Consider the following 19,325-nt stretch of genomic DNA (forward strand, 5'->3'; position numbering starts at 1 on the left):
GAACCGTTATCAGGAAAAGATTCTGTTTTCGAGAATCTCAGTCGCTAATTCTTTGGGAGAACTGACCACCACAATACTTTTTTCTGAAGGAAAATATTTGATAACCAGTTTGGCAAAATGCATTATCGTGAGTCGTGTACAAAACTAGACCGAATTATTTCCAGGGTAATTTTCGAAATAATGTATAGGAATATTATAAAATGATGCCTCCTCATTAAATGTTTTTTAAAGACGTATTAAACGTAATTATATCTTTGAAATAACTTATTTTTAGATTTATGTCTGCCTAGAAACATTTATGAGCTTTTAATTTTTAGTATTAGTAAAATAGTACCTTAATTATCCGGTTTTTACAAAAAAAATATGGAGTATGATTTAATTTTTACCAAATATATCTCCAAACATCAAATATAAATTCAAAATATACCAAATATTTAGGCGATGGGCAGATCACTTTGTTACAGGGTGTCCTAATAATCACGATTTAATCATTTTTAATCTTTGTACAGCTAAATCTACAAATTTAATTTTAATCATTCGAGGGGGTCCTTATAATCATTGGAGTAAGCTACCCCTTAGGTATCATGGTATTTATGGAAATAAAATCCATTTATCGAATAATTATCAAATATCGAATAGAACTGAAAAATGTTTTCAAATATTTATCAAATATCGAATACAACTGAAAAATGTTTTCGAATATTTATCAAATATCGAATACAACTGAAAAATGTTTTCGAATATTTATCAAATATCGAATACAACTGAAAAATGTTTTCGAATATTTATCAAATATCGAATACAACTGAAAAATATTTTCGAATATTTATCAAATATCGAATACAACTGAAAAATGTTTTCGAATATTTATCAAATATCGAATACAACTGAAAAATGTTTTCGAATAGACAGTATATACCTCCAAAAATATTATAAAATATAAATTTTAAAAGCATATTTCAACGCAAGTACACCTTACAATAAACAATTTGGTGAAACACCTGCATCGACATAACGTAAATACTTCGAGGTTTAATTGAAATATCGCGATACTTGTAATAACGCGAGGAAAAAACTATACAACGAGAGACCACCCTGTATATTTGGGGTATACTATTGGTACTTAGAACGGTGAAATTTAAAAGAGCGCGGGCTACAATAGCATGAAAACAGTTTGACCTCAGCGGGTCAAATCACTTTTCAGATTTTTTTTTCGAAGAAACGTTGTCAGTCTCTTGAAAGAATCTTTTCATAAACTTCTCAATTTTTATAAAAGCATTTGCTCCCCCCTCTAGCCATCCCAACAAGGCCTCGAGAGACTAGGCTCAATAATAAATATGTATTATAATAAAGATGCGAAGGGGAAAAAAATCTAAGCTTATTTTTTTAACGAAATTAGGCGTATTAATTACGAGTCTTAAATATTGCGAACGTGCCTTTGATCGGAACTTTCCCCGGTTCCCCCAAACGACTTATTTCCCAGGGGTATCCCGGAATAGGGTCGCTACAAATTAATTACCATGGCAACAAAACCCTAAGCAATATATAATACGCGTACATTAACAGTGCACGGAGAATGAGGGTGGTATCAAAAACCTTTTTAGAAATCAATCATGGCCTACTAATTCTTTTTTTTTATGGTCCATACCCTCCTCGTCTCTCACTCCAGTGTATAGATTGGACTATGGACGCGGGTGGGGGCGGTTGTTTCGTTAGATTCCGTCGGACGTGACTTTTTTTCATTATTACAACGGTGGAGGTTTGGGACGCTAGATGGCACTGACAAGTTAGTCTGTCATAGGCCTCGGCTATAGATCAATTACGTAGCATTCTGACGTTTTCCAGGAATTTCGTAGCTACTAACGATGTAATCCAATCCCGGGCCCGAAATTCCTGGCCCGCGCGCGATATTTCGGGGGATGAGGGGGGGGGGGGTACGCGGAGGAATACGGTATAAACGCGTCGCTCGTCGCTCGGCGGAAAGCGACCGTTCCATCATCGCCGATCGAGTCCTCTCTCCCACGCAACGCAACGCCGCGCGTCGTAGAACAGAAATTCTTCACTTTGACCACTGGTCGCCTTCTATACTAGCGAAAAACTCACTGTTACGTCGCTCTCCTCTCGCTCGCGTAACATTACGGCCGAAATTACCACATTCGCCGGACCTACTTATAGAGAGTATTTTCGTGAGGTCATCATCGCGACAGTGGAATGCTAGAGTCATCGCCGCCATCTTGCCTGAATTTCTCGTGAATACCACACATAGTTGCAATTGGCAAAAATTAGAATTGAAACTAAATATTTATCGCAAAATTAACTGGTGGATTTATGAGAGGGAGGACTTTGGCATTGTAACCCGGCCACCTGTTTAAAGGCATTAAAAGTCGCTAGATGACTTGGGCCTGTGCCTGGGGTATAGGGGTTTTCATGTTGTTTTTCCCCCGAGCAAAAATTGCCCCCTCAGTGTTTGATGGGAGTTCAGTTCAGTACGTTCCAGTTCTAAAACCATCGTCAACAAGCTATCAAACATGTTTCCCGAAAAATCAATAAAAACCAAAGACTACAAACTGTTACATGTCCCTTCCTAGAGTATACCACCTCCTAGGCTGGATTTTATGAAAACACCTAAATTCTAGCTGATTATTATAAACTGAGTAGGCCTATGTCAAGGGGCCCGCAAGTTAAGGTTTAGAGCCCGAGACGAGGCTTGAACAAGCATAGGGCCTGGGTGGTAGCTAACCCACCACCGGGTAGACAGTCCTGGTTAGTAAAGAGCCAAAGCTATTCGTCACACGTCTTCTGAAGTCGAGGGGCTAACCACTTCTTTAAATTCTGTACACCGATTACTATATTGGACCTTTAAAAGTTTAAGTAATTGTAATTAACCATTGTGTTAAGTAAAAATAATCAGTAAGCCGAATATGGTTGAGTTTTAATCAAATTTACTGGAATCCATTTCATTTCTAAACTTAAAAATTTAATGAACTAAGCCTAACCTAACTTTCTCTTAAGCCCCAACTCGCAGTGATAGTTGAACCAACAGAATTCTTTAGGCGCTTCAAAGCAGCTGATGTACCTCAGTAAGCCTTCCGAGTTAGGCCACGCCTACCGTGTCAAAATATCGGGAACAGTGGCTCATTCCCCTTAAATTCTTGGTCCATGGTACACACTAGTTTTCGCGTCTTCTTTACCCCTGCTCGTCCGCCATTGTTAAATTTCGCATAAGAGTGTATAGAGACTAGAGCATTAATGAGCTCTAGTTCAATTGATATATTTGAATCAGTTTTTTTTACTTCCAAAATAGTTTAAATTAGGCAGCTTAGTAACTGGGTTGGCAATCTGATTTTTATCGATTTTTTTTGATTTTAATAAAATTTGAAAGTTTTATATAATTTAGTATCATAATTTTACTTAAAACAATATGTAGTGTTGTTAATTTTCCGGAAAAATAAATGTTCCGCAAATCGGAAAAATAAAAAATTGAAACATAAATTACATTTTAAGGGTTTTTAATGTTTTTAACTTTTTATCTAATATCAGTAAACATACTTCAAAACATTAATATTGTTACATTGTTAATCAGTTTAAAGCTAGTCTAGAGATTTAGTTTTACTTTTAGATTCGAAAAATGATGCGAAAATGCCGCTTTATTTCAATTGGCAAACAATATTCTAATCAAGGAATTAAAACTTTTTATATTTTTTGCGGAAAAATACGGAAACTTTTCCGGAAAAAAAGGCCTCGGACATTTTCCGCGGAAAATTTTCCGACTTACAACGCTACAAATATTTTTAATTTTTTAAAGACTTAATCTATATATATATATATATATATATATAAATGTATAATGAATATATTAAATTTAAGCTAATAATTGTTTTTTAAACCAATTTTGGTATTTTTCAAAATAAATTCGGCGGAATCCCCACCCACAGGTAGAATCCAATGCCACATTAGGGGGAAGTACAAGAAAGATTATATTTAAACCTAAATTATAGCAAATGGCGAGGTTTTTTCTTTTTCAAAAATACTTTATGAAAATTGTTTTAAATCAATGATTTCTTATGAAAAAATCATTGATTTAAATCAGGCAACACTGCTTAGTAACGTCACGTCACTGGAATAGAACGGCCACGACGCCCCCTAGGATTTTGAATTCTCGAAAGGTCCCCTTGTAAATTAATTTGAACCAGGAGCGTCCCCCTTCAGAGTGGCAAATTAGGAAGGAAACCCCCCCCCCCCCCGCGCCGGACTCAAAGAAGGTCTCCGCTGATGAAAAAGGAGGCCGCAATGAGCGTCGGCGATTTCAAATGGGGGAAAAGAAAAAGCTTGTTGACGTAGATGGACGAGAAGAGGTCATCGGAATGGTCACTCAGCCTTAATGAAGAACATTGCCACCGCGATGGTGCCATTCGATTTCCCCCTTTTTCTAACCCCCTTTAATCATGGCCACGTGGACTCGTTCGCACTCCATCCGCTATTTGACCGAGAAATAGCCGACAGTGATAATGAAAAAATATATCGTTTCTCTAATGGTCAAGCTAATAGGAGTGTCTCGGTCAACATAGCTAAGGCGTGTCGGAATTTTACGATGTCCGACTCACCTGACGACCGTCGCCGATGGTCATTTTTTATAGGCCTAATTTATTGATATTGTCGAAAGTAGAAGTAATCATGCGAAGTAAAATTATTCGTATTTTATAGGTCAAAATGACCGAAGCGAGTTGCCGCGAAGGCTGACCAAACAATGGGTCCGCTCACTAACGACTGGCCAGTGCGCTTACCATCAACAGCCCGCCGAAGACGAGACCAAAGACGCGGATTATCATTCCATTATCAAGAATTCCGAGAAGGAGCAAGGTAAGCGATCAAATTAAATCCGATATTTTCGAATGTTGAATTCCTCCCGAGGTGTTTATTGCCGATTTGGTTCAAGTCGGCCGTAATGTAGACCTATATGAGATATGAAATTTCCCAAAAGGACACCCCTTACAACAAAAAAATCTCCATTTAAAAATCATGCGATTTTCTCGGATTCACAGGGTCCTTCCTACGAAAATTAAAAAAAAAATCACGAAATGTGTAATTTGGACCACATTTAGGTAAATTTCATCAAGTTTGGTTAAATTGGAACATTTTTGTGTTAAAATTTTAACAATGTTTGGGTAAAATTGTTGAATATTTTTACGGAACCACCCCACTCCTATTTTTGTACCCCCCCCCCCTGATTAAAATTAACAAAAAACTTAAAATTATTAAATTAAATAAATCCTAACCAATAATAAATCTAAAACCTAAATACCCAAAATATACATTGTAAGCCAAATTTAAAATTATAAACCATATTTCTTGGAAAATAAATATAGACCCAAAGGGCCAAAATCTAACAATGTGAAAAGGAGGAGAACACCAGATATTGGGATAACACCGCCAAATTTTCCAGCGAGCCCGGGTATTTCCACTTATTGAAAGCCTATTGTAAATGCAGGTGGTCATCCTTTCCCGCCCTACCAGGGTTTCCTCGGGAAAAATGTAAACAGAAAACGTTAGATTCGATTTGGACCACGATTCCACCAGTCTCTCAAACTAAACTTTAAAACTTCGACCAAAAAATAAAAACTTTTTAAACTGTGTGTGATTAATTTTTAATTATACACAACTGCCCAGTTATTTTTTCAGTCGGAAACTGAAGCAGTGTTAGCTCTCCCAAAACAAAATTAAACCTAAAATAGAGATAACCCCAAAAATGCCAGTGGGTTTTCTACAAAAATAAGGAAAAAATCTTATTTTGGTTTTAAGTGGTCAAAATCATTTTCGGTTGCCATGGCAAATCGAATGGGTAGTGCAACGTCTCCTTTTGGGAAATTTCATATCTTATATAGGTCTACATTACGCCCGACTTTGAACAAAATCGGGCATAAACACCTCGGGTACTCTCGGTTTTGCGTTACCCGTTCCATTGCTACAAAGTGCTATTACCCTATTTAAGATGCTAAACCGTTGTAATGGCAATATTTTAAAAAGTTTCTAAGCAAGATTTCGGACTTGCAGGGCCGTGCAGAGACATTTCGGGCCCTTCTAACTGAAATTTCGTAGGGGGGGGGGGGAGTTGGGGTTTGAAGGGCAAGGTGATGGGCCCCTAAATAGCATGCTTGCTGGCCCTGGAATTTTGACCCCCTCCTCCTAAGACTAGGTTTTTAATTCATTGTAGTGATAAAATTTTAGAACGGTTTCTAAGCAAGTTTTCAATTAAATCATTGTAGTGTGAAAATTTTAAAGCGCTTACTAAGCAAGATTTCAGACCAAGATGCTAAGCAATTGTAATGATAAAATTTTAAAACGCTTACTAAACAAGATTTTAGACCAAGATGCTAAGCAATTGTAATGATAAAATTTTAAAACGCTTACTAAACAAGATTTTAGACCAAGATGCTAAGCCATTGTGATAAAATTTTAAAGCGCTTACTAAGCAAGATTTGAGACCAAGATGCTAAGCCTTTGTAGTGATAAAATTTTAAAACGATTACTAAGCAAGATTTCAGACCAAGATGCTAAGCCATTGTAGTGATAAAATTTTAAAACGCTTACTAAACAAGATTTTAGACCAAGATGTTAAGCCATTGTGATAAAATTTTAAAGCGCTTACTAAGCAAGATTTGAGACCAAGATGCTAAGCCATTGTGATAAAATTTTAAAGCGCTTACTAAGCAAGATTTGAGACCAAGATGCTAAGCCATTGTAGTGATCAAATTTTAAAGCGCTTACTAAGCAAGATTTCAGACCAAGATGCTAAGCCATTGTAGTGATCAAATTTTAAAGCGCTTACTAAGCAAGATTTCAGACCAAGATGCTAAGCCATTGAGGTTTCACTTTTTAAAACGGTTTCCGGGCAATGTTTCAGCCTATTTTAAAACGGTTTCTGGACAAGGTTTGAGTTTTTAAATCGGTTTCTAGGCATGGCTTCAGACTATTTTAAAACGGTTTTGGGCAAGGATTTAGACTAGTTTAAAACTGTTCTTTGGCCAGGATTTAGACTATTTTAAAACTGTTCTTTGGCCAGGATTTAGACTATTTTAAAACTGTTCTTTGGCCAGGATTTAGACTATTTTAAAACTGTTCTTTGGCCAGGATTTAGACTATTTTAAAACTGTTTTGGGCATGGTATCAGACTATTTTAAAACGGTTTCTGGGAAGGGTTTCAGACTATTTTAAAACTGTTTTGGGCATGGTATCAGACTATTTTAAAACGGTTTCTGGGCAGGGTTTCAGACTATTTTAAAACTGTTTTGGGCATGGTATCAGACTATTTTAAAACGGTTTCTGGGCAGGGTTTCAGACTATTTTAAAACTGTTTTGGGCATGGTATCAGACTATTTTAAAACGGTTTCTGGGCAGGGTTTCAGACTATTTTAAAACTGTTTTGGGCATGGTATCAGACTATTTTAAAACTGTTTTGGGCATGGTATCAGACTATTTTAAAACTGTTTTAGGCAGGGTTTCAGACTATTTTAAAACTATTTTGGGCAGGGTTTCAGACTATTTTAAAACTGATCTTTGGCATGGTTTCAGACTATTTTAATACGGTTTCAAACTTTCAGACTATTTTAAAACTGTTTTTAGGCATGGTTTCAGACTATTTTAGAACGTTTGATTTCTTATGGTTTTCGAGTAAATTTGTTTATACAATTTTTTTATTCGCGTCGTTGTTATTCGTGCATAAGCAGCTAGTATGGGCCCCCTGCTGATGGAAGTGTGCCGTTAGGCTGTTTCGATGCGATATAACGTATTTGTAACCTTCGGTAGGGGCTGGGATGGCCTGTGGTCTTGGGGCGACGCCACCGAGTCGATCATCCCACGCGGATCTCGGCGCCAAAACGATTCGGCGCTGCATGCTATAGGAAACGGAATGGCTGCGACGCGGCTCGTGGAATCCTCCAAATTGGAAGATAATAATTAATGAGGGGGTCGGAGGAAACGGTTAATTAATGATTGGCTTCGGGGGTCAAAGGTCGAAACGGGGGTACCAAGGGGTAGAATGCTGTAAGGTGTTGCCGACTTCGTTTAAGAAAATGATTAATAACTCATCGTCCGCGACCGGTTCAAGCAGCCAACTTTGCGAAAAAATTGACGCTAGACGCGTGAAATTCACCGCCGTTTATTTTTTATTAATTTTTTGTTTGCCCCAGCGAAGGAGGGGGGGTCTCGGTTTTTCCCGACCCCCGTTTCATTCCGCAATTATAACGAAATCGTTCTATTAAAATTTAGAGAGGAATGACTTCCGATTGGGCACGCGAGTTTTACTTAATCCTCTCATTACAAATTGGAGTTCAAACTTTTTATAAGAAATTTAGAATTTATAACTTTTTTAAATTTTAAGTTAACCTTTAAAATTTAATTAATATATATTTTTTTAATTTTTCACTCGCTGTCCCCCTTGTGGCTATTAAAAAGGCCGTTTACATTTTAGTTGTTTCCCTGTCCTTCTGATTTCGATTTTTAATTGCTCTATTTTAGGATATACTAAAATGAATTTCGATAAAAATTCAGAAATGAAATTCAAAATTGCATTATTTTATAATTACCGAGATGATATTTGTTTGCGGTAGCTACTTGCAAATTAAAAATACCACCTATTAATAAAATACCATGTTACAGTGTTTTAAAGGATGCAGTCCACGAAACAGTCTGTAGGGCTGAAATATTTCAAACGATTATACAAACGCCGTTTTGTTCCTTTAAACCAACCAGTTGGTACCTTCATAAATAGTTGTTAAAAACGTTAAAGTATATAATATTTTGTCCATTTCCAAATACTTGCCATGTCCGGATGGGCTAGAACTGGAAGCTATATTATTAAAATGGCCATAAACAACACAAACCAAAACCAGTTTCGGATTGCGAATAATTATTTTAGAAATCTTAAAATCAACTTGAAAATTCCGAAATCTGGGATTTATCAGTTCCAAAATCTCTAAATCTGCCTAAAAATCAACAGAAAAATAGTGCTCTGAAATCTCGAAAATAACCTAAAAACCCAGAAATCAACACTAAAATAGTGCTCTGAAATCTCGAAAATAGCCTAAAAACCCAGAAATCAACACAAAAATAGTGCTCTGAAATCTCGAAAATAGCCTAAAAACCCAGAAATCAACACAAAAATAGTGCTCTGAAATCTCGAAAATAGCCTAAAAACCCAGAAATCAACACAAAAATAGTGCTCTGAAATCTCGAAAATAGCCTAAAAACCCAGAAATCAACACAAAAATAGTGCTCTGAAATCTCGAAAATAACCTAAAAACCCAGAAATCAACACAAAAATAGTGCTCTGAAATCTCGAAAATAGCCTAAAAACCCAGAAATCAACACAAAAATAGTGCTCTGAAATCTCGAAAATAGCCTAAAAACCCAGAAATCAACCCAAAAATATAGTGCTCTGAAATCTCGAAAATAGCCTAAAAACCCAGAAATCAACCCAAAAATATAGTGCTCTGAAATCTCAAAATTAGCCTTAAAACCCAGAAATCAACACAAAAATAGTGCTCTGAAATCTCAAAAATAGCCTAAAAACCCAGAAATCAACACAAAAATAGTGCTCTGAAATCTCGAAAATAGCCTAAAAACCCAGAAATCAACACAAAAATAGTGCTCTGAAATCTCGAAAATAGTCTAAAAACCCAGAAATCAACCCAAAAATATAGTGCTCTGAAATCTCAAAATTAGCCTTAAAACCCAGAAATCAACACAAAAATAGTGCTCTGAAATCTCAAAAATAGCCTAAAAACCCAGAAATCAACACAAAAATAGTGCTCTGAAATCTCGAAAATAGCCTAAAAACCCAGAAATCAACACAACAATAGTGCTCTGAAATCTCAAAATCAGTTTCTCAGTTTCACAGTTTCTTTTCAAAACTTTGCCCATGTCGGACCGAATATTAATATATTATTGCCTTCGCATTTCAGTCAGTAATCTTAAAAACGATCGGATGCGCTCGTCGTACGACGGCGTTGGGAAACGGGATGACGTCATTTTGGGGGGGACCACCCATCAGGGATTTTAATGGGTGCGTAGGCAGATCCTCGAGGGTGTTGCGGGGGGGGGGGCGGGAGGAATGCGTGATAATAGCGTAATGGAGCGGACATGTAAACATTTGTTTCGGACGAAACGTACAGATAGCGTCGAGTGCTACGGTCTTGTCGTGCGTCTATGAAAAAGAGCAGTATCAACAGGTGCAGGGCTTCGTTTTGAATAGAGCGAGGACCCGAGAGAACTAAATTCTACAAAAGTGGGGGTGAAGACTCTGTTTCCTATGACGTTCAAATTGCCAGTAATGTTCTTCCCTCTCTGACTGATATAATGGTACGGTCACGAAATGCTCCAATACGCGCTATTAACAAAAAGAACAAAAATGCATTATGGGCGCTTTTCCATAGACGAACGGATCTGTTCGCACTCACGAACGAACGTAAAGTTCTTACTATTTCGATAATTGATCATCTTTTCAAGCCTGACATTAAAAATCACAAACTTTCGATTTTTTAACTAAGTAAACCCTAATCTAAAGTAGTGGTGCCAAGGATTTTTGTTCGGTAAGTTGCGCTCCCTATTTTTGATTTTTTGGGCCCCTTTGAAACATTTTTTAGCTCCTGTTTTATTTCCTAAAACTGGTTAAAATATGGTGTTTCCTCATCAAAATTTAAATTTTTATGCTTCTGGTAAAATTTAAAATTTAAGCCTAAAAACGTTGTCTCTAATTAATGGGATTCGGAGGCCCCAGTGTCGTAAATAGCCTCCCTCCCCCGCAGACCCCACAATGAGCGGGTGGCTCCAGGGGGGCCTTAAATTCCTATCGATCTATGGGCTAGAATTTCGCGTTGTGGTGGAGGGGTAATTTAGCTACCCCACTGGGAGGCTGCCTTTGAAATTTTAACGTAATCCACGTCCTAGCTGATCTATACCTCTTCACGATTGATTTCCTAGGTTACGCAGATTAGTGGCAACAAGTTTAATATTTAATGCGCTAGATGCCTTGGGTATTAGTAGAGGTCGGCGGAACAAATAAATTAACCGCAAAAATTTCAATTAATCATATATTTTATAAATACTAATTGGATGAAGTGTATTTGATGGTTGCAATGCGAACGAATCGCGGTCGCGGGGGTATTCGAAGACTGGGTGTTGAAGAGAATCATTTTCAATTCGCCGTTTCGGGCAAAAGGATGTACAAGTTAAGCGTCGTCTACCATTACACGATATAGCGACGTGCTCCGGGACAAGATCCTATTCATGAAAAGAATTAAAAACAGTCCTTAAGAACTTCCGGCAAGACTCTCATTGCACTTTAATTGAGATAGATCTAAATCTGCTCCCCCAACTCGAGAGTATTGTCCAATTTCGTACCGCTTTTCGACAAAATGTCGGGTTAAGATCATCGAGTAAAGAACGTCATTATTTAGGTCTAACCTAAAAATATTTCATTTACAATTTCAAGTACGTTAATTTATGAGAAAATTGAATGTTATTTATCATCAAAGAGTTACCGCTTATATCCATTTCAATTTATGAATGTTACATTAAAAAAAACACTTTATGTAAATATGCACTAAATTTCCAAATTTCGGGTAAATTAATAATCATAAATTTTCAATTTTCTTAAAGGAGATATAGCATCCAATATTTCTGTCGTCCCCAAAGGGTTCCAATATTGACCGCTCCCTCCTATGGCTTTGGATATTTTTGGCGCTATTTTAAAAATTATTATTAATTATTAATTTGTTATATAAGGGCGAATCAATTTTCCGATTAAAATATTAACGTTTAAGTTGAGGGGTCGGACACTTGCCATTATTTTGTACGGGATTTCGTAGAGATTTTGACAGATTTTATCATTACTTTTTGAATTGATTTTGGGATTTTAATGTTAATTTACCATAGAGATAGTTAAAAGATTTTGCGATTTTAGACAAATTGTACGGGATTTTGGTAATTGTCCGACCCCTCGCTTTAAGTAAATATTAGTAAATCGTGCGTTTTGAAGGGAGTAACAAGTGGCTTACTATAGTGCCAACTCGAGTTGACACGAATGATCAAATAACACTGGGTATTTCATCGGCGGGGCTGACCGCCTTTTTATTATCCCTTTTAAAGATTATTTCTACATCACGTCTCGGGTAAGATCATCAAAGGGATTTTCAAGAAGCGTTTAAGTGATGTATTTGTTATTGAAGGAAACGTCTTCATCATATTTTGGGGGAGACGAAGATGATGCGTTGCAATCACGACTTTGTCTCGAGTCGTGAGTTTGGCGCCACGCGTGCCCCGACAACCGCGGGGACCCCAACCGCTGACCTGACACCGCGTTCGAAGGCGGTGCAGATTCGCGTATTTGCCCCAGGAATGTTTTCCATTTGCGCGAGCTTTAAACGATATTATAAATTTATCAATCATCGAAATTTTGATCTAAATTTATCGAAAAATTATTCGTTTATATATAAGTTATATTTCCGATTTGTGAGAGGAAAATATATTCGTCTATCAATAACTTTCAATTTTTATCGCCTTCTTTATTAATTATTAAAATATTTCAGATTTGACAGTTTTAATTTATTATAGTTTATTTGAAAATCTAGAAATCCAAAAGAAATAATAATAATAATAATAATAATCAGCTAGGCTCATACACAATGCACCACCTTAGGCCTAAGTCATCAAGCGTCTTTTGAAGCCTTTTAATTCTGGTGGCCGGGATACAATGCGTAGGAGGGTGGTGGCAAGCCCTGCATGCCACGCGTTCGAGCCAACAGCTCCCTACACTAACTATTACCGTTAACCTCAACAAGTTTTTATGGAAGGGGAAACCGAAGATCTCTGGGGAAAACCCCTTAAATCTGGAGAAATATTAGAAATCTTAGGAAATCCAGATAAAAATATGTTCTCAAATAATAGTATAGATCAGGGCTGTGCAGAGGGGGAAGGGCAAAATCCCCGGGGCCCGGCGAAAAAAGTGCCCGGAGCGTGGCTTTTAGGGGTCCGGTAGAATAGGGGCCCATCGGCTTGCCCTTCCCCTGCACCTCCCCCCTTGAAAATTTCAGTTAGAAGGGCCCGCGTTTATGTCGGAAATGTTGGGTATGTTGAGAAATGTTGGAAACTTTGGGTATGTTGGGAAATATTGGAAATGTTGCGCTAACCCGTCGCGTCATTTGGGGTACGTTTGCAAACGATCTGGTATAATAAAGGGGTTTTCCCCTGAACTCTTCGGTTTCCCCTTCCATAAATGTTTGTTGGGGTTAACGGTAATAGTTAAATGCTCTGACTACTAAAATTAATCGAAATCTGGGGGCTCAATAGTCAATTTGACTAGTGAAAAATGTACCTAAATATTCATAAATAATGGCGAATATGGCGTACCATAAATTCATCATTCACCAATCCCATTTCATTTTAAAAAAAAATGAAATTGGGCAAAGTCATGTAACTCAAGTGATAATAAATTCCTATTTTAATTCTGACGGGTGAAGCAAAATGTTGACTGTCCTTCTTGTTTTTATACCCCCCTTTTTACCCCCCAATAGTCAGTGACTATTAAAATAAATGAATTAAAATAGGAGTAGTGTTCGGCATTCGATTAATTTTTATCCATGAATAAAATAAGCTCGGCGATATTTAAATAATATTTATTTAAATAACCAATTGTTGAATAAAACTTGTAAAATGTTTTAAATAATCGAAAGTGAATAAGCCTATTATTTAAATAAAACAAACAATTATTTAAATAAATACCACTTTTATTCAAATAAATGCTTGTTTGCGTAAAAAACATAATTAAATAAGTTAAGATGATATTCTTTTTACCAACGTTTTTTAAATGAATCGTAAAATTTGTGGATAATGAATAAACAATTAGTAGTAATATCAGCTAGAAGGCTCCACTAGTCAGGCTGACTACTAAAAACAATTATCCTTATGTCCAACCCTGATGGTCACCATCTTTAAAAATTTGATCGCGTGTTCCTAATTCCTACAGAACCAGAATAAAAAGCTCTTTATTCGCGCGAATTTAACGAAATACGAATGACATCTTGGTTAAAACGATAACTTTAGTTAGCTTAATAATTAATTTCAACTAACAGAGACGACTGAATGCAAGTAGCGCTTTATTGCCTCGTGCGTAATAATGGGGGAGCGAAGTCTCTCGCTTTCTCACCCGAAAAGGATAATTCACGGCGGGGGGGGGGGGGAGGCTCCCCTCTCGATTATGGCGACGGCCATTTATTGGATGGAGCGCCCTAATGGCGGAAAGGGCCAAAGTCGACCGTTCATCAAGCCACCCTGAGTAAATAAAAACCCTGGTCATTCTCCAAATGGCCCCCGCACACACACACCGACGACTGACCATTACTGGCTCAAATCCTCCCAATGAAAGCGCCTTACTACACCTTTTTCCTTGTCAGTCCTTTTTCTTCGCTGAAAATATACCACAGGAATAGCGAATTCTTTAAAGCGTATCTCGGGGTTCTAAAGTTAGGGTGTCTCTAGTGGTACTTCCGGTTAATAAGTCAATTGAGAAAGCTCAGTGGGGTGGCGGAGTGGTTAGCACTTTCGCCTCGCAGCAAGAGGAGCCGGGTTCGATCCCCGCCCAGGGGCGTAGGAACTAGGGGGGGCAAGGGGGGCAATGTCGATTTCGGACTTTTGCGTTCCGATATTTGAACCACACACCGCTGGAGGTCGCACCGTGCGCTGTCCCACGTAAAAGTTCATCCTTCCTAAATGAAAAAAATTATTGTTATAATTTAGTAATATTTTATTTAATATTCTATATTATCAATTGACGAAGCGTAAGTCATAACCTTACCGGAAGTTAATAGGTTAAAATATCCCGAGATGATAAATCGACTGAGTTGCTATTCCTCTTGTATATTTTCTAGTCAGGGGCCTTAGACGCGTGCCTAGGAGCAGTAGCGTAGCCAGGATTTCGGTTGGGGGGGGATACAACAATAAGTTTCCGTGGGGAAAAGAGCAAAACTTAACAGTGCAAATCTTTATAATATGTCTCGAAAAGGGGTGCAAAAAGGACTAAAAATCGCACGGCGCCTAGATGCCTCAAGTGGTATAAACGCGCCTCTGTCTTGGTTAATATAAAATTGCAACAGTGTTTCTTAAGTCTGATATTTAAGTCTTTTTTTTTGGTTTAAAAGAAATCCAGCTAAAGGGTGGTCTAGTTCGGGTACGTGTCGCGTCTTCTTGTTGGTATGATAAATCTTAATGGTGGAAAGGGGTTCGGTTCCCGGCGATGGCGTAAATCATAGGCTGCGAAGTAAACGCACGGGCCTTCCTTCTACCGACGCTTTTGTAAATATTTCGACCGTTTTTATCGAGGTTTTTATAAAGCGAAGCGACGTCATTTCCGGCCACCATTAAAATAGCGCCATCTCTAGTTCCGAATTGAAATACTATCGCTTTTACGTTTTCGGTCAATACTCGCTATTTCTTTAGCAAGATCATTCGCGGGTGGATTTAGCAAATAGATATAGAGCTGGATTTGGGTACTTGGGTTACCATAACAACGCTATTTTTACGTTTGAAAGACCACTTCGAATACGTCGTCATAGCGACCGTACCAAAAATTGCGATAAAAAAATATCTTTCGCGTTATGTAAACTGCACGAAGAATCCGACTTCGGGAAAATTAAATACGTTTTGACGTAAGCCTGTAAACGGATTGTCGAGACACTGGGTAAACCAGGTGGGAGGGAATCGGCGAGTAATAGGGTTTCATATTTTGACTAGAGACGTCCTGCCTCCGGGATTACTCTCCAGCTGAGTCGCAGACATCTTCAAAATCAAACATCATTCGCAACCCCCTATCCCTATCCTTTCTGTATATTTTTGTTATTTTAAAACGTGAACTAAAACAAAAAGGGCAAACTTCAGCCGCGGTTTGAACAAAAGTGGGGGGAAAAAATAATAATTCTTCATTTCTTCCTAAAGAATACATTTTTAGTTGACCAGGAAAATCGGCTGTTTTTGGGACAGCTGGTTTGAAAACTAATGACGGGAAAATTGTACTTTTAACCCTACCAAAAGTAAATGAACCTAAGTTATCAGCAAGGGGCAGGTCACTTCCTTGATTAACGACGCACCCCTCGAAAGATTAAATGCGATTTAATTAGGAATAAATAATTAAATCTGATTGAAATGATTAAATCGCGATTAGAAATTAGAACGAGAATCAGAATGATTATATTGGTGATTGGAATGTTTAAATTTGAGCGTGATTAGAACGAGCGGATTAGAATAATTTTATGGGGAAAAAAGTAGTTCCTGATGTTTTCGGATGTTTTAAATAAAATGTGATTAAATTCTGATTAAAAAGATTAGATCCTGATTAAAATTATTAAATCTCGGTTATAATGTGATTAGATTGATTAAATCGTGATTAGATTTTTTAATCTTGATTACCCTGATTTAATCATTTTAATGTGATTAAGATGCACCCAAAATGGAAGTGGCCTGCCCTTCGGTTATCAGACTGCTATACTCCTCATGTTGGAGGCGTTTTCCTTATGACCTCGAATTTTAAATTTTGCCCGCTCCTAGGCCGAAAAAAATGTTTTGGTTTTTATGAAACCATTTTTATACATATAAATAGCTATATACCCACAATTCCCAAGTGCAATTTATCGCGTCAAAAGACGGCGATGGAAATTAGCTTTTATTTGACACGATTTTATCGTCATTTCCATAAGGAAAACGCCTTCCGATTCTGAGCGCTATTTCGATAACTTCGGTTCATTTACTTCTGACCCTACCATATGTCACATAATAACAATAAGGACTTTTTTTGAATTATTGCTAATTTTAATACCGATCCTTAGGGCTGTGCGAGTAGTGCCTTTAGGTATTCGAGTCGGTTATCGAGTATCAATTTTTTTAATCGAGTATTCGAGTCGAGTAATATTGAAGTCGAGTCGAGTAATCGAGTACTTGATTAAGGGGAAACTTTCTCTTATTCGAATCGAGTAACTAAAAAAAACCTAGAGTACTATTTTTAACGAGTCGGGTTATCGAGTACTTGATTAGGAGCTGGTTTTATTCAAGAAATTATGAAATTAAATTTAAAAGGAGTATAAAGTAACTTTCAATGCTGAAAAATATTCCTTTATTTAAAATGAACCAGTTTCCACCACTTTGTAGGTACCATTTATTGCCCCGTTAAAAGTTGTAAAACCCCTGTTTGAACTTTGAACAACGAGGATAGAAAACATAAATACTCGACGAGTTTAGAGATAAGCTTATTCGAATAATCTGGTACCTGAATATGCAATTTTTAGGTACTCTGTAATCGAAGAGTATTCTCCAATTACTTATTCGAGGTCGAGTTCGAGTACTCGACCTCATAAAAGGCCGAGTACTAGAGCAGCCATACCGATCCTTCTTTTTTGGACACTAACACTCTCAACCCAGTTCAGACTTGGACTGACCATCAAACTGAGTATTATAATATCGTCCTTTATAGTAGTATATTTGGTCCTAGTTTCGCGTCTTTATGTTTGCTCGAACCCCTATTGGTACGAGCTATTTGTAAGTTTTTTAATTTCTTCAAATTTGTTTAGAGTTTAGCTTTTTTTATCCCTTTTCATTATGGACTAATCTACTTATTCGAGCGTATTTTATCAGCCTTTGCAATGCAGTCCATAGCCGTGGTTCCTTTTAACTTAACAGTAGTATATTTCGCATTGACCGTTTTTAGACACTTGGAACTTAACTTTGATTTGGCGATAATTTTGGCTAATCGTCATACGTTTAGATATTATGTTACTTATGACCCTAGCAGGGTGACCCGACTTCCTATATTTTCCTATATTTTTAATGCCTTCCTATAATTTCCTTTATTCTTACCTATTTTCCTATAATTTCACGGTCTTTTGAAAATGAAAGAACTTTTTTGTACGTGTCATCATCTACTGTAAATACTGCCATTTTCGAACAAAATCTTGAAATATACGAGCTTTTTTAATCCGCTAAGTGATCCAATAATGCAAGAAAGCAGTGTACAAAACATTATCAATATTCTAGGTGATTCGAGTCAAAGTATACCGATATGCAGTAGTTACCTTATTATTTTTCCCATATTTTTCTTAGCCTATTTAGTTTCCTATAATTCGCCTATTTTATATTTAGCCTATTTAGTGCTATATATTTCCTATAATTCACCTATTTAGTGTCCTATATTTTCCTATAATTCACCTATTTAGATTCCTATATTTTCCTATAATTCGCCCCTAAAATTCTTTTTTTTCCTTTAAAATTTTCAAAGCTTTTCCCTGGTCACCCTGCCCTAGTAACAATAATAGATTATAGATTTCTAAGAATATAACTTTGATTTAATACGCGTGACCCGCGGTCATTTCAGGTCCAGCGGACAAACGGGAGTTTATGGCCGAGACGCGTATGTTGCTGGACATCGTGGCCAAGTCGCTGTATTCCGAAAAGGAGGTTTTCATTCGAGAGCTGATCTCCAACGCCAGCGATGCCCTGGAGAAACTCCGGTACTTGAGGCTGACGGCTTCCGGGTCGGAGATGTCTGTCCAGTTGTCGGCCGAAGCCAAGGATGAAGGCAAACCCACCGAGATCCATATCGCCACCGACAAAATGGACCGGACTTTCATTATTCAAGTAATTTCGCATTTTACCTCAATTTCATATTTGATTTTCAAGGTTGGTCTAACGCGACGTTTGCATTTAGGACACTGGAATTGGGATGACGAAAGAAGAAATGATCGAGAGTTTGGGCACTATTGCCAGATCTGGTTCCAAGGTAATCATCAGCTGAAGGGAATAGACGCTTCCATAAAAACATCTTCCGGGAAATTGCCAACAAGTAGTATTTACGAGAGCCAGGACCTGCAAATTACTGTTTATATAGTGCTTATATAATGGAAACTTTTCACTTGTAAAGTTGTACGGTATGCAACAAGTGTTTCCTTTTAACCAGGTAGCTTTTATTGACATATTTAGGCTCAGCAAAAACACGACGTTCTGTTTACAGGGGAAAAGTTTCCATTATTTCAACAAGCATCTAATAAACAGTAAATTGCTCTCGGATATATTACTTCTTGGCGATTTCCTTGAAGATGTTTTTATGGGTTTTGACGCATTTATATTAAATTGGAACGGTCGAGCTTTAACCAGTTCGATAGACGTATAGCCCATTAAAACTAAAATTTATGGCGAAAACCGCATCAATAAATATTGGGTGGTTAAATTTTAATAAAATAAAGAAATTTCGGGAAATCGAAAAGCGCGCGTCCGCCGCGACACCTGGTGAG

The 19,325-nt window shown here is 37.3% G+C and overlaps 1 protein-coding gene across 1 annotated transcript in view; it reads left to right on the top strand.

Moving 5' to 3' along the window:
- The window catches only part of Trap1 (TNF receptor associated protein 1), a 50,310-nt gene that overhangs the window by 740 nt on the left and 30,245 nt on the right, over positions 1–19,325 (top strand). The window contains exons 2-4 of the mRNA XM_090173250.1: positions 4,705–4,860; positions 18,410–18,672; positions 18,743–18,814. Of these exons, the coding sequence (XP_090029376.1) occupies positions 4,705–4,860; positions 18,410–18,672; positions 18,743–18,814 (491 nt within the window). The remainder of the gene's footprint in view (positions 1–4,704; positions 4,861–18,409; positions 18,673–18,742; positions 18,815–19,325) is intronic.

The sequence above is a fragment of the Leiobunum rupestre genome, chromosome 4 (assembly GCF_980474605.1).
Source record: "Leiobunum rupestre chromosome 4, qqLeiRupe1.1.hap1, whole genome shotgun sequence".
NCBI lineage: Eukaryota > Metazoa > Arthropoda > Arachnida > Opiliones > Sclerosomatidae > Leiobunum > Leiobunum rupestre.